The sequence below is a fragment of the Glycine soja genome, chromosome 4 (assembly GCF_004193775.1).
Source record: "Glycine soja cultivar W05 chromosome 4, ASM419377v2, whole genome shotgun sequence".
Lineage (NCBI taxonomy): Eukaryota > Viridiplantae > Streptophyta > Magnoliopsida > Fabales > Fabaceae > Glycine > Glycine soja.
In genome coordinates this window covers 21917330-21943572 of record NC_041005.1, presented here as the reverse complement: position 1 = coordinate 21943572, position 26243 = coordinate 21917330, and the positions used below count along the sequence as shown (strand labels likewise).

The following is a 26243-nucleotide window of genomic DNA, read 5'->3' as shown; positions in this document are numbered from 1 at the left end:
CAAAATTCTTTGAGAAAACCTCAGAAAAATTAAGTACGGCAAACGGCTCAAAATTAAAAATTAATTTTAAGCTATCAAATGCAATCATTGAAAACCAAGGTCTTAAGATTAACACAAACTTTCTTCTGGTTAAAAACCTTAAGAATGAAGTAATCTTAGGAACGCCCTTCATTAGAGCCCTGTTTCCCATCCAAATATCTAATGAAGAAATAACCACAAATTATTTAGAAAGAAAGATTATATTTAATTTTTCTACTAAACCAATTTCCAGAAATATAAATCTTATAGAAAATAAGATTAATCAAATTAACTTCTTAAAAGAAGAAGTATCTTTTAATAATATACAGATACAACTTGGAAAACCCCAAGTAAAAGAAAAAATTCAATCTTTATTAAATCATATTGAATCAATCGTCTGTTCTGAATTGCCACATGCATTTTGGGACAGAAAGAAACATATTGTTGATCTCCCCTATGAGAAAGACTTTAGGGAAAAACAAATTCCCACAAAAGCCAGACCAATCCAAATGAATGAAGAACTTCTTCAATACTGTCAAAAGGAAATCAAGGATTTGCTTGATAAAGGCCTAATCCGGAAAAGCAAGAGCCCATGGTCTTGTGCGGCTTTTTATGTCAACAAACAATCTGAGATTGAGCGTGGAACACCCCGCTTAGTCATAAATTACAAACCACTAAATCAAGCATTACAATGGATTAGATATCCCATTCCAAACAAAAAAGATTTTCTTAACAGATTAAATTCTGCAAAGATATTTTCAAAATTTGATATGAAATCTGGATTTTGGCAAATCCAAATCCAAGAATCAGATAGGTACAAAACAACGTTTATTGTACCTTTCGGGCAATATGAATGGAATGTAATGTCATTCGGACTGAAGAATGCCCCTTCAGAATTTCAAAAATTATGAATGACATTTTTAATCCTTATTCAAAATTTGTCATTGTCTACATAGATGATGTTTTAATCTTTTCCCAAAACATTGACCAACATTTCAAACATCTCCAAACCTTCATCCATATTATCAAACAAAATGGTTTGACAGTCTCCAAATCAAAAATCAATCTTTTCCAAACTCGAATTCGATTCCTTGGTCACAATATTTATCAAGGTACAATCATTCCAATCGAAAGGTCAATAGAGTTTGCTAGCAAATTCCCCAACTAAATCTTAGACAAAACCCAGTTACAAAGATTTCTAGGTTGTCTAAATTACGTAGGAGAATTTGTCCCCTACTTAAACAATATTGTCAAACCATTGCATGATAGGCTAAAGAAAAATCTGCCTCCTTGGTCTGACCTACATACCCAAACAGTTAAAGAAATCAAAGTCAAAGTCCAATCCATAAAATGTCTGTATCTTCCCATTCCACAGGCATTCAAAATTGTCGAAACTGATGCATCAGACATCGGTTACGGTGGCATACTCAAACAACAAGTACATGGTCAAGAACATGTCATTGCATATACTTCAAAACACTAGAATCCTGCACAATTAAAGTATTCAACTGTCAAAAAAGAAGATTTAGCAATTGTTTTGTGCATTTCCAAATTTCAATCTGATTTATTAAATCAAAAATTTTTAGTAAGGGTTGACTGCAAATCAGCCAAAGACATTTTACAGAAGGATGTAGAAAACCTTGCCTCAAAACAGATTTTTGCAAGATGGCAAGCAATTTTAAGTGTCTTTGATTTTAATATAGAATATATCAAGGGCTCTTCCAACTCTCTACCTGACTACCTCACCCGTGAATTTTTACAGAAAATTCCTGATGCCTCCTAAGGTGTCTAGTTCCTCCGGTAGAGGAGGAAGATCCAGTACAAAAGGAAAAGAGGTTCTACTGGCTCTACCAGAGCCAATAACCAAAAAGGCAACTACAACATCTTCTGGGTCACCTACCCAGACTGGGTCATCAACCCAGAAAGGAAAGCTTGAAGGGTCATTGACCCAGACAACTACCGTCAAACCTGAGTCATCAACTCAGGAATCCCCAAAACCAACAACAACCAAACAGACCGTGGCTGACTATGCCTGGTCAATACAAACTCTCTTGGCCTTAGAGGATATAGGCCTCACCAAAATACCAAAATTAGCCAAAAAGACTTGGGCAGAAATGGCCTCAGAATCAGACAAAGATTCTGAAACAGATCTACAAAAACAAATCCAAAAGGCCAAACAGACCAAAACTGTCTGTAACCAAAAACCAAGCCAATCGTTGACTCAACAAGAATCAACACCACAACCCAGCAACAGTTATATTTCAAAAAACAAAATTTTCAATGTTTTGCAAATGGAACCAGAATACTGGGACAAGAATCCTTTCAAAGCAACCGCCAAAGTATTCCCCCCGGGATTCCACTACAGGCCAATAGCCACAAACAAAACCCGCAAATTCTATGAATTCATTCTAATAGATACAAACTCAGTATCTATTAAACACTTCAAAGACCCCAAAGATCCAAATCTAAATACCCATTCCACAATCCAAATCCTAAAGGTTATGCAGCCACGACATTATGGCTCAAACTTAAACCAACCCAAAAAATTTTCTGCTCCATTTGACCCCGCAGGATATAATTATTGGGATTACATCGACGCCTGGACCAATGTGCTCTGGCATCAAAATAGTAAATTCAAGCATTCATGGCTAATTTACTTCAAAAATAATACTGTGTATAATTTTCCAAATTGGTTCCTCCAATGGTGGAACTACTTCGGACCAATTCCACAAATATTTCCAGAAGAAGTCCAACAGGGATTCCAACAATTCAACAAGCTCTATAATAGCAAGGAATCACGTATTCCGGCAGATTTAAAGTATTTTTCCAGTTTCGCCTTGTCCTGGATTTTTTCATGGCAATACAGATACGGAAAAACTGAAAACAGCAAGCAATATCCACCGTTACAGAGACACGCCTTTGTAAAATGGTGGTCACAATTCGATACTTCGAAGGCTGCTCCAGATCAAGTCAAGAACTGGTTCCAGAGCAATCCTGAGTTCCTCAAACCTGCTAATCCGGAGACATCTTTGTTTCTGAATCAGAAGTCGCAACTGGTAGCATTCTTAGCAAGCTCAAAATCTAAAGAGAGTCTTGCTCAGAATCTCAAAGAAGTTCTCCAACTACTTCAACAGGAGGTGGAAGAAGAACCTTCCAAGAAGAAAGCTGAATCATCTGAGACTAATGATGACCAAGAAGACGATCCATTCTACCAGAATGAAGACGACTATTTTGGTATATCGTTAGACGACGATTAATTAGTTGTAATAATCATGAATTATTGTAACTAATTTGTCAGTATTTTTTAAGTGATGTAATTTGTAACAGTTCCGGTAAACATTACCCACACTGTAGAAATAGTAAAAATTGAGTCTATTTAAAGGAGTCCTCGTTCCCTTTGTGAGGCACCCTTTCAGATAGTCTCAGAATCAGGTTTTAGAGAGAGAAGCTCTGCCTAGGGAAAAACTCTTTGTAAGCTTTTCTTTCGGTTTCAATAAATTTCAAGTTCTGTTTTTCATATCTCCCTTCTCCCCTCACCGATCCTGTGCGGCTCTGCCGCCGCTTCGGTTTCTTTTTTTTCAAAAACCTGGGTTTGTAATCCGTTTCGGTGTGCCCTTGATATCTGCTTTACAGTTTATATTTCGCTTTCATTTATCATACTGCATTCTTACTTCCTATCTGTCTGTTTGATCTTATTCCGCTGATATAAAATTTTATGATTAAAATTAAAACATATAACTACTGAAATTAAATTCATACATATACATCTGACACAACATAAAGTTTTCTTTGTCAGTCTGAGTTATAATTTTTCAAGGTGTTACAACTCTAACTTATTTTAATTATTCTACATCATATAATTAAACACTTTAATTAGTCACAAACTAGTTAAACTAAAATATATTTTTAAACTAGTTATATAGTCATTTATGAAAAGACCTTCCACCTTAAACTCTTATGACTTAATTGCCCTTTTTTCTAATTCTGTGAAATCTAGATCACCATTAATCAACCTTAATTATCCTAACTTAATTTCTAACTTTACTTACATTAATTACTAATTTTCCTTCAAGCTTATAATTTTTATTTTTAGACCAAAACCAAATTATTAACATCTAGGTCATTAATGAGTTGATCGTTATTTGACTAGAGAATTTTCTCTTAATTATCCTTATTCTTTCTATACTTTAACTTAAAAACTTAAAAGTTTAACCATGCCTAGGTATCCTATGGTAACATCTCATTTTTTACCATTTCAATAGTCTAAAAATACTAAACAATCACATAACAAAGCAATAACATTGTCTACCACACACATGGAAAATTTTGATGTTATAATGTGTACGTACCATCGTGAACATTTGTTATTTTTCTCATTCTCTCTTTGTATTACGTACATTATATCATATTATACTCATACTACTATTTTTCCTCTTTTGATACATATATTACTATTAGTGTACTAACCTCCCTTGGGATATGTGTACTTATAGTGAACCTTGCACAGAGTCTACCCACACAGAGACAAATTATACTACGACTCAATGCACAGTGCAATTCTTGCACAAATGGAAATCTAGGTCAGAATGTTTCTATTTCTCTCTCAAGTTTTACTAAATCAATCACTTACACACACACACAATATATATATATATATATATATATATATATATATATACACACACACACACACACACATAGCACAAAATTCTATGATTAAAATTTACACATATAATTGTTGAAATTAAATTCATAAATGCATAAATGACACAACACAGAGTTTCCTTTGTCGGTCAAAGTTGTAATTTTTCAGGGTATCACAACTCTAACTTATTTTAATGATTCTACATCATATAATTAGACACTTTAATTAGTCACCAACTAGTTAAACTAAAATTCTATTTTTAAACTAGTTATATAGTCATTTACGAAAAGGCCCTCCACTTTAAACTCTTATGACTTAATTACCCATTTTTCTAATTCTATGGAATCTAGATCACCATTAATCAACCTTAATTATCCTCACTTAATTTGTAACTTTACTTACATTAATTACTAATTTCATTTTAAGCTTATAATTTCTATTTCCATACCAAAATCCAATTATTAACATCTAGGTCATTAATGATTTGACTGTTATTTGACTAGAGAATTTTCTCTAAATTATTCTTATTCTTTCTAGACTTTAACTTAAAAACTTAAGAGTTTAACCATGCCTAGGTATCCTATGATAACATCTCATTTTTTACCATTTCAATAGTTTAAAAACACTACCTAATCACATAACAAAGCCATAACATTGTTTACCACACACACATGGAAAATTTGGATGTTATAATGTGTACGTACCATCGTGAACATTTGTTATTTTTCTCATTCTTTCTTTGTATTACATTATATCATATTATACTCATACTACTATTTTTCCTCTTTTGATTCATATATTACTATCTTTTCTCTTCCTTTTCCTCTTTAGGTGCTAATTATATATTGGTGTTCATCAAGTTTTTTAATATGATTTGACAATTAGGAGAAAGAGAAATGTTAACAACATAATTCTGAAAACACTTCTTCAATACTCTTAAATATTGATTGAAATTTATAAATAAAAAAATTAATGAATTACACTTTTTTTCTAATGCGCTTTACTCATAAATTTCTAGTTTTCACCAAAATTTAATCAATACCTTATTGTGTTAGAGGAAGCGTGTCTAAGAATATATTACAAACACTATTGTTAAAAGAGAATAAGAATTCTATTTAAAGGAAAATGCACACATTTGAGAAAAAATATTTTTTACTAATGAATTAAATGTCATGGTGCGAATGCACATGGCCATGCAAACCACCTGACGGGGTTGGTGCTTAAGATCCTTAATGCATGTCACTTAGAGATAGGATCATAGGGAAAGTCTCTACACTTATTGCAACACACAACCTTTTGCAAGACAAAAACATGAAGGAGGGAACCGCTTGCTTCCCAAATTCACGATTGACACTAAGGTTTTTGAGCAACTATGTGTTTCCTGGAAGAAATGCTTGGTAGTGAAGTTGTAGGGCAAGAGTCTTGGATATTTGATCATGAAGGAAAAACTCCAATCAACATGGAAGCCAGATGGAAGGTTTGATTTAATTTATGTTTCTCATGGGTACTTCATGGTGAATTTTGATTTGGATGCGGATAGAGAAAAGGAAACTAATAGGGGGGCGTGGATGATTTTTTATCATTATGTTACAATTTGGCCTTGGGTGCCTGAGTTTGTGGTGTCAACAGCAACGACAAACAAAAATTTGGTTTTAGTTAGATTCTAGGACTAGGAATGGTGTATTATGATGAGAGCATGCTGTTAGTCGATGAATATGACTAACTTTTGTGTATAAAACCTGTGTAAATTGTATCAAACTCCTCCAATTTATGGTCATTTTGTAGTGTTGTAATTACTTTTTGTTAAAGATAGGTAATAAATATTGATGCAATCCTACCCCCCAAGGGCATTGGATAGAAGACTCCAAGAAGATTGGGCCAAAGATGCAAGAGAAGACCCTAGGGTTCTCATGAGCCTTAGGGTAGATTTCGGGACCATGGGCTAAGTATGAGTCCACTTATCTTTATACATATTAGATTAAGGTTTCATTAAATTTGGGCCTTGTATTTAGGGCACATAATGTAGGTAGGGTACCCTAGAAATGTAGGATTTTCCAGCCTTTGTATTTTAGGGCACCTAGACTAGTTTTTGTATTACGGGTAGTTTTGTAATTTCACATGAATTAAGTGAATATTTGATGTGTGTGTTGAGAAATAAATTTAATTGAATTGGGAGAAGCCCAATCCAATTAAATTTTAGAGGGGGAGGTGAGCATTTGCTTGTTACACCCCATTGCCACATCATATAGTCACACTTTGTGCATGTCCTTAATGCTTTTCATGCCTCATGACACCTAAGTACACTTAGTGGAGAATCTTGGACTTGATCTTGGATTAGTGGCCTGAACCATATATGAAATTCACTAATTATAATTAGTGAAATTTTGGCTCCAAAATTTGGCTCCACAAATTCAATTTCAAATTCAAGTGAAATTTGAATAGAAATTCAAAATTTCCCCCTCCAATTTTGTGTGACACTTAGGCTATAAATAGAGGCTATGTGTGTGCATTTTTCCAAATTTGATCATTTGAAAATTAAACTTCAGATTTCAGAGCTCTTTTAGAGCACAAAATTTCGTGCTCTTCTCTTCCTCTCCCTTCATTCATGTCCTTCTTCCTCCAAGCTCTTATCCATGGCCTCCTATGGTGGTGAGCTTCTTCTATACTCATCTTCTCCTTGAAGTGGCGTCTCCTCTCTCTCTTCCTTCTCCATTCCGCTGCCATTTATCTTCCAAGAAGCAAAGGAATCCATTGATGAAAAAGATCCAAGGCCTACAAGCTCCAATGGAGTTTACATCAAATACTTAGTACTCCTATTTTATGTATTTAATAATCATTTCATCTCAATTTTGGATGAATTAGGCAAGTTTGTGAAGTGCTAATTTTGATTTGCTCGCTAAGTCAATCTGCCGGCTTAGCGAGCCATCCGCTGAGCGCACCACTCCTTTAGCTGAGCGCGAGGAAGAATCTGGAAGAAGGATGAGTTGTGCATGTTCGCTGAGCGAGGGATCATCCCGCTAAGCGCACCGCTTGAGTCCATCTGCTGAGCGAGAAGACGCGCGCTAAGCCAAAATTCACTAATGCGCGCTAAGCGAGCCAGAGTTGCGCTAAGCACGCAAGCACCAACAAGGCCACCTATTTAAGCCCGAAATCAAAAATAGGGAGGGTGAGTTTGGGCAATTCTTGAAGATTTTGCATGTTTAGAGATTTCTTGAGAGAGAAAGGTCCAAGTTCCAGAGAGTTTTGAGAGCTTTTGCTGTGCGAAGACTGGCAGAGAACTGAGCGTGAAGAGGAAGCCATCCTGAGAGCATGAGATGAGTCTGTGAGTGATTTTGAGGTTCTAGAGGTGGAGGAGACATCCCCATTACTTGTATTTCTTCAATCCTTCATTTTTCTCTTCTCTTTGTTGTAAAGGGAGCTTCCCAGATATGGAGAGCTAAATCCTCTGTTGGTTCTTCCTTGTAGGTACTTGATGTAAATACTTGTATATCTATTTAATGATGTTTTATGTGTTCTCTGTGCTATCAGTACGTCATTTCAGTGTGCTTTTGCCTTGATCACGTAGATGTATGCTTTGTTAGGATCATTCAATAGTGGAAACTGGTCTGATTCTTATAACATGATAGGACGGGGCTAGTTTATGGTATTATCACGAGGGATCAGGGCACGGTAACCTAGTTGTTGTATGTTTGTCTTAATGTGATTCTGGTCGAGTTTAGTCCAACAAGAGGAATCTGAGGATGATGCTTGATCAGGATTAGGCTAGACTATCATGAGGAATCGGGGTTTAGCATTTCAGGAGACACCATAGAACACATGAGCATTGTTAAGTAGAGAATATCCTTATAACATCAGGCACCTAATAGGAAGACCAACATGTTGTCTACTTGTCTTTACACATCATTACTCATGTGATTTTCCTTTTAATAGTTAGTTTACATACCCGTTCATAGTCCACACATATCTTTTCAGACTAGACACCTATTCACTGAATATAGCTTTACCAAGTAACACAAGTTCCCTGAGAGTTTGATTCTTGGTTCTTTCCGTTTTATACTACTTTTGCGGTTCGGTGCCCTTGCCGGGTTCGAACACATGTTGCTTACCATTACCTTAGCTATTGGTGTGCCAATCAAGATGGATCGAAACATGTTGAATATGAATCGTGGTCAGTTTACACGAGTGTGTGTTCAAATAGATTTGAATGTTCCTGTAGTGGGAAAATTCAGTCTCAATGGGAGTTGGTATAGAGTGGAATATAAGGGTCTACATGTTCTTTGTGCTACTTGTGGCTGTTATGGCCATGTTGCTCGAGCTTTCCCAACCATACCATTATCTCAACTGATTGCTGACAGTCAGGAAACCCAAAGCAAGCAAGGGGCAGGGGTGACTCCTAATCCTAACCATAATATGGAGAAGGTGTCACCACTAGCTATTGAGTTTGATGACGTTGCGACGCATGAGGAGTGGATGGTGGTGAAGCACAAACCTAGGAAGAACGAGACTAATCAGAAGACACCAATCATGGGTAATATTTTCATTCAAAATATTTGGGCCAAGGGTGCAACAACTCAGTACAATAATGTAATTCTATTGGATGTCATGCAACCCTAACATAATCATGAGGGCCAATCATCAGTAACTCAGATAACAACTATGATTTCATCTTCTTCAAATATAGGTCATGTGGCCAAGAAAATTGATAAGAAAAGGGTCATACTAGATTCTTCCGCACATGGCAATCAACTTAAACTAGAGACTCTAGACACACATATAGCTTCACATAAGGGGGTTCATGTTGGGCTCATGCATGACTCACAATTGCCACAACAACTCCAAGGGATGAATACTCACCCTTTTCCTTGATTATAAAGCTAAGGGGTTGCTTCTTGGTAGTTTCCGATAGCACAGTGGTCTATGCTTTATCTTCATTGTAGTGAAAAGTTTTTTGAAAAGCATGATTTGCCATTTATGCTTTATTTTCACTCTGTAAGTGAGATGTTTTTGTTATTGAAAATCATTTTTTATTAATTAAAGATAGTCTATAATTGGAGATATTTTGCTGCTCTTCCTACCATTCTTGAAGTGTATGGTACTCTGGTTTATAGATTGATCTATTTGACAGAATATGGAGTTTTGCCTAAATCATTAATGTCCATTGACCTCTGATCACAAAGATTGTTTTTGAAGTTGATGTTTTTTTTTATCTTTTTCAACCTGAGCATGAAGTCAAACTCTATAAATCTCAATATCATATTGTTATGCTATCTTGTGTGTTACCATTTGTGGCATCAATGTGTTATCATCTTAAACAGGTGACTAGCTTTTAGTCACAGCAAGCATAAGATACTATGATTCCACAAGGACCAGTGGTTCGATTTGATTATTTCTTGAGTTTTTTCTCGAAAATGACTTGTGTAAAGGTCTTGTTTTGTATGTATTGAATGGTGACCCCATATTTTAACCAGTGAATGGGACCTCATATGCTCGATGCAACCTATTTTTGAATCTTCTAAGGTCTAACATGACATTTTGGCTGTCAAGATAGATCTTCTTTGTGTATTCCCACCCCTTCTTGTTAATGCTTGTAGGGTCTCTCAGAATATGATCATTTTTATCATATTTCTGATACAAAGTGTTCTCTCTAGGAAAAATTTGATAGCCAATGTCTTTCAATCCAAGCTTCCTTGCTGGTTCCCCATAATAAGTTTATGCAGCCCATGTGATACCAAGAGGAACCACTTGAATAAACCTAGAACCAGGTCTCAGGAACAGAAAATGTGTCATAGCTGCTACCCACCTTTGACCCACTCATGAACCCAGTTGTTGGCACGATGCTTGTAACCCCAGCAAGTTTGAATGAAATGCCCCTGCTCACCAATATATACCTCTGGACAGAATCTGTAAATGCATAAATAAGAATATGAATATAGTTTTTTCAACAACTTGAGCTTATAACATGGGGAAAGGAAAACAAGTCCAAGTAAAATACAATTGTACTGGTTTATTCCTTAGATAAGTTAGATTAATGGCTGACAGTGATTGAATGATAATAAATTTTAAAGATCAAAGGCTTGAAAAATACTTAAGAAAACAACCTTAGCTTTTTAAGTAGAAATTCCCAACTCATCATTAATGACAACATTTATCATTTATAAGCGCCAGCAAGAAATACAAGTGTTTGCTCACATGTATTATAGAAAGCTAATGTTGTCAATCTTTAGTTCTTTCACCAAGAAAACCTAAGCCTTTCTTTTCCATCCTTAAGTTAGCAGTGTCGTGATAGATGTGGTGGTGGCAATGTAAATATGTCAAGTGTGAAGTTCCTCTTGTGTGTTTGCTATTTTGACTTTGAACCAACTAAGCACAGTGTTTTGTAATTGTGTGATTTTATTCACTCTGTTTAATAGACCGACTAAGCACAGTGTTTTTTTTTTGCAACCATTGGCTCTTTGAAACATCATCATAAAGTTTCCTTTGATGCATCTCTACTAACACACTTGCAATGTAAAGTTTGTATTAAGTCTTCTGTTGAGTTCAGGGTTTGAAGTATGCGTTCACCCTATGTTCAATTTGATATCTGGTTGTTTGCTTTCGGCAAATGCACCGGACCGCACAAGTAGTATAAAACAGTAAGAACCGAGTATCAAACTCTTGGGGAACTTGTGTTATTTGGTAAGCTATTTCAACAAATAGGTGTCTGGTGTGTAAAGATAAGTGTGAATATGAACAGGTGTGTAATCTATCTGTGCAAAAAGGAAGAAAATCACGCGAGAGAAATGATGTGTAAAAGCAAGTAGAAAACATGTTGGCCTTCCTAATAGGCGTCTGATGCTAAAAAGATATTCTCTATCTAACAATGCTCATGTGTTCCTATGGTGTCTCCTGAGATACTAAACCCCAATTCCTCATGATAGTTTAGCCTAATCCTGATCAAGCATCGTCTGCAGATTCCTCTTGTTGGACTAAACTCAACCAGGACCGCATTAAGACACACATACACAACTAAATTATCGCACCCCGATTCCTTGTGATAGTACGACAACTTAGCCTTGTACTATCAAGGACTTTAGAGTCAGACCAATTTCGACTGTTTAATGACCCTAACAAAGCATGCATCTACGTGATCAAGGTAAAGGCATACTGGAGTGAAAAGCAGATAGCAAAGAGAACACACAAAACATCATTAAATAGATAGAAATATATTTACATCAGGTACCTACAAGGAAGATCCAGCAGAGGATTTAGCTTTCCATAACTAGGAAGCCTTCTTTACAACAAGAGAAGAACAAGATGAAAGATTGCAAAAATACAAGAGGTGAGGATGTCTCCTTCACCTCTAGGATCTCACAATCACTCACAAACTCATCTCAAGCTCTCAAACCGGCTCTTGCTTCAAGCTCTAGTCTCTACAGATCTTCACACAGCAAAATCTCTCAAAAATCTCTGAAACTTGGACCTTTCTCTCTCTAGAATCTCTAGACATGCAAAGCTCTAAATCCCAGTCCAAACTCTCCTTCTAAAATCTGATTTCAGGCTTAAATAGGTGGCCTTGTTCGTGCTCGTGCGCTTAGCACAATTATGGACCTCTTAGCGCACATTAGTGAATTTTGGCTTAGCGCGTGCCTTTCTCGCTTAGCGGATGGACTGAAGCGGTGCGCTTAGTGACATGAAGCAATGCGCTTAGCAAACCTGTACAGCTCATCTTCTTCCAGAGTCTTCCTCGCGCTTAGCCCATGAGTGTTGCGCTTAGCGGACGCTCTCTAAGCCGCAGATTGGCTTAGCGAGAAGGTGAAAAATAGCACTTTTCAAAGCTTGCCTAATTAACCTGAAATTGAGAGAAAATGATTATTAAACACACAAAATGGAAGTACTAAGTATTTATTACCTATACTTAACAAAAAATACTTATAACACTACAAAATAACCATAAATTGGAAGAGTTTGATACAATTTACACAAGTTTTATACACAAAAGTTAGTCATATTCACCGACTAACAACTCCCCCAAATTTATAGTTTTGCTTGTCCTCAAGCAAAAAGAGAACAACTCACTTGTCCTCAAGTGACAATAACATGCAGTGACTATGTACAAAGGTGTATGCAACAAAAGTTACTAATTGCATGATAAGAGAATGAAGTAAAATGCCCTCATCACTTGTCTTTCACAAGGTATGCAGTTATCCAAAGAGAAGAATAAAATGTAACCTGAACAATTAGATGGAGTTAATCCTAAGACAGATATTAAGGAAAGTAGCTTAAACCACAGTCTCACGGCTACTGTTTCACTCAAGCACAAGTGTTTAAGCTATTCATTAATAACAACTAGTAAGAGGTCCAATCTTTGAATTTCATCTCATGCCATAAAGTCAGAAATGTTTAAACAAAATCAGAAGGACTTTCTCAGGCTTGTAGTGAGGCTTGGCTACAAAAATACATCGGTTTTTCTAGGATTCAAAGGTTTTAGATTCTAAGAGAGCACAAATCCTAGACTTATCCAAGTGATCTTTTTAATACAATTAGCTTGCTCACTAGCTTTTCACTTTCATTGCTTTTGACCTTATTACATCAGCACACCTTTCCTTTTATTGCTCTTTTTTTTTAAACAGACAACTAGTGTGTTGTGTGTGTTGATGCTTTATCTCTTTCTTTGCATCCCAATTAGTTCCACCCCCCCCCCCTCCCAAATTTGGGGTAAATTTGCCTTGAACTATATGCTCTCCTAGAATCTAAACATGGTATCCGGAGAGAATCATTCAGGTTCAGGGTTCAATTATTGACAAAACTCATTCAGCTCACAAAGGGTGCAAATGATAGAATTATAATTCAAGGTAAGCTTGTTTGGTCAAAAGGCTTGTGTATGCATAATCATGGCCTTCATCATGTCCTCATTTATGCATTTCATTTTAAAATTCAGAGATTGATGCAAAGATTATTACTCAAAGCTAGTCGTTCACTCACAGAGTAAGGTCACACTCTCACCGGTTTTGGTTCAAGCTTTTCTTTCACAATCAATCTGTCTACTAACTAACAATTCTAAATGCAAGTTCACATTCTTGTTCTTTCTTTGTCTAACATACATACTTGCTCAAACTCATGAAAAGAAGCACAAACTCCATCAAAATCATGCACTCAATTCAAAATAAAGGCATACAACCATTTTTCACAAAAAGATAAAAGTGTTTTACTACCATGTCATCAAAAACTAAGTTAAACTGTTCCACATGCTTCAAAATAAGCAAACCAACTATCCAAAAATAAAAATAGCAGTGTATATAAACATAAAGGAATTACTGTATTAAAACCATAATTAAAATAATAATAAACCAAAAAGCAAAAAGTGTCATCAGGAATCAACAATGTCAACAGTGTCTAAACTGGGGAATTAGTGAGAGCAACATCTTCTCCAGATGACAAATCGGAAAGATCGGAAATTCCTCCAACTGGGGAAGTAGGAAGGTCAACTATTTCTCCTGCTGGTGAATCAGGAGGGGCAGCCGCTTCATCTGATGATGCATCGGAGATGATAATCAGAGGTGGAGATGGGGGAACTACTTCACGCTCAGGAGAAGACAGTGGATTCACCATTGGAGATTGTGGGTCAGCTGGCTCTGGATCAACCTACACAGGTGTGGGCTCAGGCGGAGCAGCCTCGTCGGGTCTCACCAATGGAAGTTGAGCTTTAGGCCAGGCTACTTGCTTAAGAAAATGCTTCATAGTTATGATTGGCCTGTTATGAGCCAACTCTTGCAGGCTGTGTATGATAATAAACTGTCCTCGGAATGAGCTTTGCAGCATAGGGACTAAAGTTTGTGAGCCTTGGACATCCTGTCCTACAGTTATTGACGGAGGAGCTAGAGTGGATGATGAAGGGATGTCCTCCGTTCTAGCTCTTTTTCTCGATTCCATCTGTAACTAAAAAGAACTAAAAATTCCTTAGACCGAAATTGCTCAGGTTTAACAACAGAAATAAAGGTTGAAATTAACATTAGGCGCTTAGCGGGATACAGCTCGCTCAGTGCACCCTCAGAAACAAAACATATCGGCTTAGCTGGAGCCAAGCTCGCTTAGCCCAATAGTTGTCATGACGAAATGCACTTAGCCCAGGTAGACTCGTCTTAGTGCGAGGCTTCCAACACAAAATTTTCTAAGTTATCTTGGCTTAGAGATTCAGCCTCGCTTAGCCACAAGTATCTCAATAGGAGGATGAGTGTTCATCCTCACAAGATAAACTCGCTTAGCGCGTTAAGCGCGCTTAGCGAGTTCGTCTGGAAACGCTTATGTTTAATGAATTTTGATGAACTCGCTTAGCGCAGCATGCTCGCTTAGCAAGTTCATCGTGTTCTCCAAAAAAAATGCAGAAAACGCAGTTCATTTCCTTGTCTTTTTAAGCCTCTAAAAGGCATTATCAAACATGCAAGACAATTGAAAATAACTACACAGCACAATCATATAAAAAGTCCTAATTTTTACCTACTCTAAAATTATGAATAAACCCTAAAGATTGAAAACTAAAATCTATGGTTTTCTACTCTAAGGTTCAACCACAAAAAAGAATGAAAGGAGTAAGGAACTTACTTGTATCGTTGATGCTTTGATGCAGAAGAAGGCGAAAATGCAGGAAAATGAGTGCAAGAGAGATGCAGGCAGTTCAGTAGTTTCCAACAAATGTGAGTGTAACTGCCATTACACTCACATAAGCCATTATGCTTTCTCGAAGTGATGTTTGGTTTTTTCGAAGATGCTCGCTTAGCAGTACCGTGCGCTTAGCCAAACTTTGAAATTCAAGTTTTTTTTTTCAGCACACAGGCTTGGCTTAGCGTGCGGGTAAATCCGCTTAGCGAGGTCTGCAGATCAGAAAAGCTGCAACTCTCGCTAAGCCGAGCTCTAGGCCGGCTTAGCTAAAATTATGCATCTTGAGTACATAGAAGTATGTTCTTAGCTGATAAGGACTCGCTTAGTGCTCACAGTGCTGCAAGGAATTCAGCTTAGCTACCATGATTGGCACTTAGCTTCATGAACCTCAGTTATGGCCGTAAAGAATTGAGCTTGGCGGAAACGACTCGCGCTTAGCCAAAGTGTATGATGGGCTTAGCGATCAGGCTGTAGCTTAGCCGAATTTAGATCAAATTGAAGTTGGCTTAGCTTAACCTTGGCCAGCTTAGCGGACCAAATCAGCCTTAGATGCAAGGGTTGGGTGCTAAGCGCTTGAGACTCTCGGCTTAGCGCATGATGAAAGATGCGCTTAGCGCGAAGCTGGCGCTTAGCGCAAGGACTGTTTTTCATTAAATGTTTTATAAGTTATTTTTCAGTCCCTTCCTCAACAAATTGAAACCCTTATATCTAACATTCAAGGATAAGCTGACATACTCCACTGCACAAATTATAAAGCAAGTTCCACATGATATAATGCATGAAAAACAGAGATAACAAAAATTAAAACTGGGTTGCCTCCCAGGAAGCACTTCTTTAACGTCATTAGCTTGACGCTTTTACCTCACTGGGCGATCTTATGTTTTGGTTCTTACTTTCAGAACCTCTTGACCTCCTTCCATTACCTATAAGTAGACATTGTATTCTGGAGCAGGCTTGTCTTCAACAAACAAATCAAAATCAATTTTTTTTATCTTCAAAACCTAGCTCCAGCTTCCTCTTCCCCATCTCAACTATACAGCTTGTGGTCAACATGAATGGCCTTCCCAATATTACAGGAATGTCAATATCTTTAGAGATATCCATTACCACAAAGTCTGTCGGGAAGATAAAATGTTTTACTCTGACCAACACATCTTCAATTACTCTATATGGCCTGGTAATGGAGTGGTCAGCTAATTGTAAAGTCATTTGAGTGGGCATTATTTCCAACTCTCCCAATCTTCTGCACATGGACAATGGCATCAAATTGATACTGGCTCCCAGGTCAATAAAAGCTTTTTCCCACATTGACTTCTCCAATTGAACAAGGAATAGTTACACTCCTAGGATCTTTATGCTTGGGTGGAAGGATCTTTTGGATCACAGCACTGCAGTTTCCTTCCACTATGATGTTTTCCAAATGAATATATTTATGCTTCCTTGTTAACATATCTTTCAAGAATTTAGAGTAGAGGGGCATCTACTGCAAAGCTTCTCCAAAGGGCATAGTTATTTCCAGTTTCCTGAAAATATCTAAAAACCTCGCCAAATGACGATCTTTTTCTTTCTTGGAAGGTACAACAGGATATGGTACTTCCACACCTTCATCGACAAGTTTTTCACTTCTACTCTTCTTTGCATTCTTATTATTTTTTCATTTTTTTCATTTTCTATTTTTTTTCTACTTCTTTTTCTTTTTCTTGGTCCTTCAATTCTTTATTCTTGACCATTATTTGTTCCTCTTTTTCTTGATTACTTTCACCTATCACCTCATTTTCTTGCCATCAGTATCTTTCTTGTCAGCAATTTTCTTCTTATGCACAACACTATCCTCATCCTCAGCTACCACAAACCTTTTACTCCTTGTCATCACAGCTTTGCATTCCTGATATAAGCTCCATTGGAGCTTGTAGGCCTAGGATCTTCTTCATCAATGGATTCCTTTGCTTCTTGGAAGATGAATGACAGTGGAATGGAGAAGGAAGAGAGAGAGGAGACGCCACTTCAAGGAGAAGATGAGTCTAGAAGAAGCTCACCACCATAGGAGGCCATGGATAAGAGCTTGGAGGAAGAAGGAGATGAATGAAGGGAGAGGAAGAGAAGAGCACGAAATTTTGTGCTCTAATAGAGCTTTCAAATATGAAGTTTAATTTTCAAATGATCAAAGTTAAAAAAATGCACACACATGGCCTCTATTTATAGCCTAAGTGTCACACAAAATTGGAAGGAAATTTGAATTTCAAATTTCACTTGAATTTGGAATTGAATTTGTGGAGCCAAAATTTCACTAATTATGATTAGTGAATTTTAGCTATGTTTCAGCCCACTAATCCAAGATCAAGTCCAAGATTCTCCACTAAGTGTGCTTAGGTGTCATGAGGCATGTAAAGCATGAAGGACATGCACAAAGTATGACTATATGATGTGACAATGGGGTGTAGCAAGCAAATGCTCACCTCCCCCTCTAAAATTTAATTGGATTGGGCTTCTCCCAATTCAATTGAATTTATTTTCCAACACACACATCAAATATTCACTTAATGCATGCGAAATTACAAAACTACCCCTAATACAAAAACTAGTCTAGGTGCCCTAAAATACAATGGCTGAAAAATCCTACATTTCTAGGGTACCTTACCTATATTATGGAGCCCTAAATACAAAGCCAAAAAATAATGAAACCTTAATCTAATATGTACAAAGATAAGCAGGCTCATACTTAGCCTATGGGCCCGAAATCTACCCTAAGGCTCATGAGAACCCTAGGGCCTTCTCTTGCATCTCTGGCCCAATCTTCTTGGAGTCTTCAATCCAATGCCCTTACGGGGTAGGATTGCATCAATTCCTCCTTGGGATTCTGTTCTGTATTTGCCACAAAATTGTTGGATGACTTGTCAGCTATCTGCTTGGCCAGTTGTCCCACCTGGACCTCAAGGTTCTTTAGTGCTGACTCAGTGCTTTTATGATTTGACATTGTTACCTGCATAAACTGCGTCAAGGTCTCCTCCAGCTTAGTAGTCCTCTAGAATATGTTAGGACCTTGTTGGATTGGCCTGTTTGAAGGCCCACTCTGCTCTTTGTTGAACTAGTTGTCAGGGTGTGTCCTCCACTGTCCTTGTTGATTATAGGGACCCGGCTAGAATCCTGAAAATCCTCCTTGAGTATACCCTTGTCGCTGTTGATTTCCCATATAATGAATTTCTTGAGTGTTTTCTTCAGTGGGAATACATTGTCCTATTTCATGAGCCTCACCACGGATAGGACAACCTATAACCTGCAAAATAGAAGAGTGCGTAGGTTGACCCATAGACAACTTAGTTGCCAGCTTACCGAGTGTTTCTGTTAAAATCTCAAGTTGCTTAGAAAGCAACTTGTTCTGTGCCAATAAAGCGTCATGTGATGATAGCTCTATCAAGCTTTTCTTTGTGGTTTGATTGGTTTTGTCTCGTAGAATGGCATGATCACTGGCTGACATGTTCTCAATTAGCTCAGTTGCTTCTTCCGGGGTCTTCAGTTTTATCTTTCCCCCTGCAGAAGCGTCTAACAGTTGCCTGGTTTGTGGTCTCAGCCCATCTATAAACATATTCAATTGGATTGGCTCGGAAAACCCATGAGTGGGAGTTCATCTCAACAAGGACTTTAGAGTCAGACCAGTTTCCTCGTGATAGTACGACAACTTAGCCCTGTACTTTCAAGGACTTTAGAGTCAGACCAGTTTCCACTGTTGAATGACCCTAACAAAGCATGCATCTACATGATCAAAGACATGTATATGCTTTGAACCCAATCAGTCAAGTGCTTCCAATGAATAGGACTGCCATAAAGGGAACCTCTTTGATCATGAACCTGGACACTATATTAGTGTATCCTCACCTAGTAATCTCTCCCGAACCGAACATCTCCCTACACAGTTCCTTCTCATACAATGCTTTTTGATAATGTTAACTAACTCAAGTTTTTCTCTTTAAAGGACCATGGCTACTCCACCTGCCTCGCCTCCTCCTCCTCCTTCTCCTGCAGACGCATCAGCGTCTCCATCTACCTTGAAGCGGACATGCAAAGCCACACGGCTATGATCCTTGGCCACTAGACCACCTGGGGCAGAGAGACCAGTGGTCCACATCGATCCTGTGACCGACAAGGCCGACGGTCCTCTCAAGAAGAAATTAAGAACATATTTAGGGATTGTCGCTTGTAACAAGGTCAACGTGACATACGAGACTTGGAAGGAAGTGTCTGCTGCTCAGAGGATTTGATATGGGAGGATATTCAAGTATTATAGATTTCTTCTTTGATTTTCTTTAGTAGCCAAAATTTATAATTTACTAACAATAAAACCTAATTTATTGTTTGTCAGGCAGAATTTGAAATCCCTAAAGCTTCTAACAGTAGGACAAAGAAGAAAGTTCTTCAGACTGTCGGCGAGTGGTGGAGGCAGTTTAAATCTGATTTGAATAGGAAATGGGCACTTGCAGCCAACAAGGACAGTGTGGATGACACTATCTGTGAAAAATAGGACATTAGCAAGGAGAAATGGGCCTAGTTTTGTCAGACCCGCAGAGATCCCTCGTGGGAGGTATTTAATTAGTAATTTGAATTGTTTTCCATTAAAAATTCAGTTCTTATAATAGATTGAAGTAATCATTTTCAATAATTTTTTATTTTTGCAGGATGTACAGAAAAAAGCACAGGCCATCCAGAAGCAAAACATCGCCCCCCACGTGTTGTCTCATGGGGGTTATGATTATTTAGAATAGAAGTTGATGGCTGAGAAGACAAAGAAACAACTAGAGGAAGCTACTCAGTCTGGAAGCACTGAGGGTGTCATTAACCCTCCATCCCATCAGACGACACGTGAAGTGGAAGATGGACCACACCAAGAATACTGGGGAGATGACGTCTGAAGCCGCAAAGGAAATCACTAAGAAGATTATAAGTCATTTTCAATTCAGGATTATAATTATGTTGAACCTATTATGTGAATGCCTTGGACAAATATGTGTTCTGTAAAGGATTCTTTGGAGGAGCAGGCGTCACAGGGTTCGTTCGTCCCCCATGGACTTCAAGATGTCCAGACTGCTGCCATTGGGCGACCAGAACACCCTGGCCGTGTCCGTGCTGCTGGAGCTGGTGTCACCATAAAGCAATACTTCGAATAGGCTCCATGAACCTCCCGCAGTTCTTCCTCCCTCACTCTTGAAGACCTACAGTAGCTGACCCAACAAATCAAGGACCAGCTAGAGGAGTCGATCATAGAAAAAGTGACTCGGTAGCTGATAGCATCCTTCTACCAGATGCAGTCTCAGTTTCAATCACAGATGCAATCATAGGGACTAGCACTACCTCCGGAGCCCAAGGTTGGTCCCTCAGTTGCTCATGTCAGCACAAAGGAGAGTTGTGTTGATCCCTCAGGGAACGATCCACAGACAGGTGACTCAGACAAGTGCGGGCTATACATTGAAGAAAATCCTTCCCGCCTGGTTGCCCTAGGAAGACTTTATGAGGGATCCACAACGGTTCACAACATCCCTTTGTTGCATGGCCAAGTGAAGGTTGGTGTTAAGGAGGTTAAAGATTCAAAGGCTCCCATTCCTGTACCCACTACCGAGGTTACCTTAGTGGGACAGACACTTAACACCTTCCTTGCTTGGCCGACACATCTCGTGAAGTGTTTATCAGAATAGGTATTTTACTCTGATTATATGCTTCTTTTTTCAATTGATTTGTTCATTGTAATCAAAACTTGTTAATTAACTATGTGTGTTCAACAGGCAGCTGTGTCTTCAGCAAAACCTCCAGAAAGGCCGAATCCTGAGGTCGATGATCCGTTGTATTTGATGACATTGACCATCCCACAACTATTTTTGAAGCCTCTCCGGGTTATGTGGGATGCTACTGTGTTTGTTGTGTTTAATCAAAACTTCCTATTGTACATAAAGCACGAAGATCTCTCTGAAATTACACACAGTGGTCAATGTCTCAGCATATCTATTCTACAGTTGTAGATTTTGTAAGTCAATTTAGATTACTATTAATTACTTAAGTTATTATTTTGAATTCATACATAATTAACTTTGTCTTAACAACAACAGGCATATGACTGAGACAAGTATGCAAGTGGGGAATTCCGATGTGTATGGATTCCTCGAGCCAGAGTCCATTCAGAGAGCTGGGCAATCGCAATTTGAATCGGAAAGTTACATCAAGAGTTGGATGTAGAGTTCAAAATGCAATGTCTACCTTGGATCCTACCTGAATGGGTAAGTCAAACAAAACAATTGAATTTAAATAATGTATACTACTACAATAACCCATATTTTTCTCCACTGTAGCAGACACTGGCAAATGGTCGTCATTCTGCCTAAGGAAAACCTTGTTGTCTAGTTTTGTTTCTTGCATAACAGGTGTAACACCCTGATATATATCTACATATTATTAGTAATTATGTTTGATGTTTGATTATATTCGTTGTGTTATTTTTATCCATAATTATGTTCAAGGAGGTTAATTTAGTTAATAAAGGGGTGTGAGTAGATAAGGATCTAGCTTCTCAAAGAAGCCTCTTGAGAAAGCATCTCAAAGAAGCCACGAGGAAGCTTCTTGAGGAAGCCTCTTAATGAAGCTTCTTGAGAAAGCTACATGAGCTACCTTGGTAAAAATGCTGCCCAGCCTTCATTAACCGTTGGATTTTCTCGAAATTTGGTCTGCAGCTTCACAAGACACTTGTCCACGATCTGACCATTGGGAGCTTCGAGAGATGTCTGGAGTGTGCGCGAAGTTTTCGTGTCCGAGACCATTTCTCACTTGAGCGTTTTCAGCCTTTGCTTTCGTGTAGCTTAGGAAAAACACCATTTCTTCTTCTTTCTTTCTTCCAAAGCCATTTCTAATGTCCCAAGCACTTTCTCCATCACCCACAACCACCATTAGCCACCACAAACCGTCGTTGTTCTCCGTTGCAACCCCACACTGAGAGGAACCCTTTGACCGAAGCAGAATCTTCCAACTTGGCTCGCGGTTTCGGTAGAGAACGAAACCCTAATCTGACTTTTCATTTTCCTTCGAGGTAACCATGGTTCTACGCTTGTTTCTTGTTAGTTTCAGCTTGTCTTTGCATCTTTTCAGACTTTGGGAACCACCATTGCATGTTTTACGTTTCCTCTGAAAAACCCTAGAGCAAAGAGACTTTGTAAAAGTTATCCTTTCATGAAATGCATGTTATTTTCGTATCCTACACTGAATCCTGGTCACATTGGCGTGGTCAAAACTTCCAAATGATGTTCCTTTGTAAAACCCGAAATGCTCTTAGCTCTTTCATGTAGTGATGTGGGTGTTTGACCCAGAGCACTATTATTAGCTTTATTTTCTGAAATCCATATTAAGTCTCCTTCGTTTTGGTATGGTAGAGGATTGCGTGGAACCGGCGAGCGGAAAAGAAAAAGACATCTCCAAGTGACGTGACGAGGAAACTGCGGGTAGCTCACAATAGGTGAGAGGAGTTTATTATAAAATTTACCGTTTTAACACCATAGCTAGGGTCAGGGAACCTAACTATGAGGATATCTGCATGTCCCTGTTGCATGCTGATTTTTCTTCAAAGAAAATTACGTTTTAACTAATGGGATGCGATAAAATTTGTTATTGATATGCATGCTGGTTTTTTTCAGGAGAACCTATGTTTTTGACGAATGGGATGCGATATATATGTGTGTGTGTGTGTGTGTGTGTGTGTGTGTGTGTGTGCGAAATGTGATTTGTTGTTGATGTCGCTATTAAGGATTTTAATTGATATGTAATGATAATGATAATTATGATGATATTGATTTGAGATGACATTGTTAATAAAGACCATGTCAACATGAATTGTTATTATTGATGACTATGTGAATATGAAATGAGGTTGCTGTTGTTGTTGATAACGTCATTGAGATGAGATGATATTTATGTTGTGAATGACATGGAAATGGAATGTTGATTGATGTTGGAAATGCATTGACATGTGCATGTTGTGTATGTTCGTGGGAGGCACTGTGCACAAACCTTCCAGGGTCTTTGGCACTAGCTTTTGGCCATGTTCATACGTTGAATGTTGTGTATGTTCGTGGGGGGCACTGTGCACTGACCTTCCAGGGTCTTTGGCACTAACTTTTGGCCACGATCATACGTCGTATGGAGTGTATGTCATGGGGGGTAGAGTGCACTAACCTTGTCGGATGGCCCAGACGTGGGTAACTAGCGTGATTAGAGAATCTAAGCATTTCTGAGGGAATGCTTAGGCGCTTTAATTGGTCCATGGTCTTTGGCACTTACTTTTGGCCGTGATCATAGCTCATACGACACAGGAAATAAAGTAACTGTGGCCAAGTGTACTTTGTACTAGGGGGCTGTCACCTGGTAGGGAACACCTTTGGGCTCCCAAGCTGATCACCTATGGGAGGGGGGCTGTTACGTGCACAACCGGGTGGTCTCCACAAACTCAGCATAGTTCCCTAAGTGAGAGTGTCATGTGGACACGTTTAGGCTATTTCCTGAAATTTGGTTGTTGTTGGTACGTACCACATTGCATCTGAGTGTCCACATGAGACTCTCACTTAGGGAACTGTGCTGAGTTTGTCGAGACCACCCGGTTGTGCACGTAACAGCCCCCCTCCCATAGGTGATCAGCATGGGAGCCCAAAGGTGTTCCCTACCAGGTGACAAGCCTCCTAGTACAAAGTACACTTGGCAATAGTTACTCTATTTCCTATGTCGTATGAGCTATGATCACGGCCAAAAGTAAGCGCCAAAGACCATGGACCAATTAAAGCACCTAAGAATCCCCTCAGAAATGCTTAGATTCTCTAACCACGCTAGTTACCCATATCTGGGCCATCCGACAAGGTCAGTGCACTCTACCCCCCATGACATACACTCCATACGACATATGAACATGGCCAAAAGCTAGTGCCAAAGACCCTGGAAGGTCAGTGCACAGTGCCCCCCACGAACATACACAACATCCAACATATGAACGTGAAAGAAAAATTAGCATGCAACAGGGATAGGCAGATATCCTCATAGGTAGGTTCCCTGACTCTAACTATGGTGTTAAAACGGTAAATTCTATAATAAACTCCCCTCACCTATTGTGAGCTACCCGCAGTTTCCTCGTCACGTCACTTGGAGATGTCTTTTTCTTTTCCGCTCGTCGGTTCCGTGCAATCCTCTATCATACCAAAACGAAGGAGACTTAATATGGATTTCAGAAAATAAAGCTAATAACAATGCTCTGGGTCAAACACCCACATCACTACATGAAAGAGCTGAGAGCATTTCAGGTTTTACAAAGGAACATCATTTGGAAATTCCGACCACGCCAATGTGACCGGGGTTCAGTGTAGGTTACGAAAATAACATGCATTTCATGAAAGGATAACGTTTACAAAGTCTCTTTCTCTAAGGTTTTTCAAAGGAAGCATAAGACATGCAATGGCGGTTCCAAGGTCAGAAAAGATGCAAAGACAAGTTGAAACTAACAAGAAACAAGCGTAGAACCATGGTTACCTCGAAGGAAAACGAAAAGTCAGATTAGGGTTTCATTCTCTACCGAAACCGCGAGCCAAGTTGGAAGATTCTGCTTCGGTCGAAGGGTTCCTCTCAGTGTGGGGTTGCAACGGAGAACAACGATGGTTTGTGGTGGCTAATAGTGGTTGTGGGTGATGGAGAAAGTGCTTGGGACATTAGAAATGTCTTTGGAAGAAAGAAAGAAGAAGAAATGGTGTTTTTCCTAAGCTACACGAAAGCAAAGGCTGAAAATGCTCAAGTGAGAAATGGTCTCGGACATGGAAACTTTGCGTACACTCCAGACATGTCTCAAAGATCCCAATTGTCAGATCGTGGACAAGTGTCTTGTGAAGCTGCAGACACAATTTCGAGAAGATCCAACGGTTAACGAAGGCTGCACAACATTTTTACCGAGGCAGCTTCATGTAGCTTCCTCAAGAAGCTTCATTAAGAGGCTTCCTCATGGCTTCTTTGAGAAGTTTTCTCAAGAGGCTTCTTTGAGAAGCTAGATCCTTATCTACCCACACCCCTCTATTAACTAAATTAACCTCCTTGAAAATAATTACGGATAAAAATAACACAATGAATATAATCAAACATCAAACATAATTACTAATAATATATAGATATATATCAGGGTGTTACAAAAAGCATATTTTCTAATAGCTATCTATTTGTCGCATGGAGGTCTCGCATTATCCCATCCTTTTTTTTTGTTGATAACATAATGCTTTTTTGTAAGGCAAATGTTGATCAAGCTCAAGTTGTAGCAAAGGTTCTTAATAAGTTTTGTGCAGTGTTTGGATTAAAAGTTAATTTGGCCAAGTCCAACTTCATTTGCTCGAAGTGGGTTCCTCGTGTGGTTAAGCATGTGATTGAAGAGATTTTGGGAATTCGATGCACCCCTCACATTGGAAAATATCTAGGGTTTAAATTATTTTCTGGTAGGGTGATTGATAACTGCTAATTATAAGTATATTTTGGAGTTAAATTATATAGGAATTTGTAATTTCTCTCTTAATTTTTCCTTTTTGAGAAAATAATTATTAAATTAACATCATTTAAGTTTTTGTACAGAGAATATTAAAAATGATGAATTTATGATGCTTAGTGAGTAAAATAAAGTCCAAAAAAGCAGGATAATTCAGGAAAGCAGGAATAATTAAGGAAGGCGAGCTAATTAAGGAAAGAAGACTGATTAAGGAAAGCACGGTAATTAAGGAAAACAAGCTAATTTAGAAAAGTAAAGATGGGCTTAGTACAAGAAGTCCGCTAATATGCACTTATAAAAGAAGTAGAGAGAAGAAGCAAAATACACATAGAAATTCCAAGAGAATATAATTCCTTATAGAAAGAAAATGCTAGAAGAAGGAGAAGCAAGCATTGGGAGTCATTCCTTCCCTCC

At 38.3% G+C, this 26243-nt stretch overlaps 1 protein-coding gene across 1 annotated transcript; it reads left to right on the top strand.

Annotated features, from left to right (window-relative positions):
* The first annotated feature begins 8758 nt into the window (after window positions 1–8758).
* LOC114410676 lies at window positions 8759–14342 on the top strand. Its single transcript, XM_028374621.1, has 2 exons — window positions 8759–9191; window positions 14053–14342. Exons 1-2 carry the CDS (start codon window positions 8759–8761, stop codon window positions 14340–14342), a joined length of 723 nt encoding a protein of 240 aa, XP_028230422.1.
* Window positions 14343–26243: the final 11901 nt, after the last annotated feature.

What these genes read in the sequence shown, in the direction of transcription:
- LOC114410676 (XM_028374621.1), top strand. Translation starts at nt 8,759, where the DNA reads ATGTTGCTTACCATTACCTTAGCTATTGGTGTGCCAATCAAGATGGAT. An exon ending in TCAGAAGACACCAATCATGG is followed by an intron (nt 9,192 to 14,052) that starts GTAATATTTTCA and finishes CTGGGGAATTAG; the next exon opens with TGAGAGCAACATCTTCTCCA.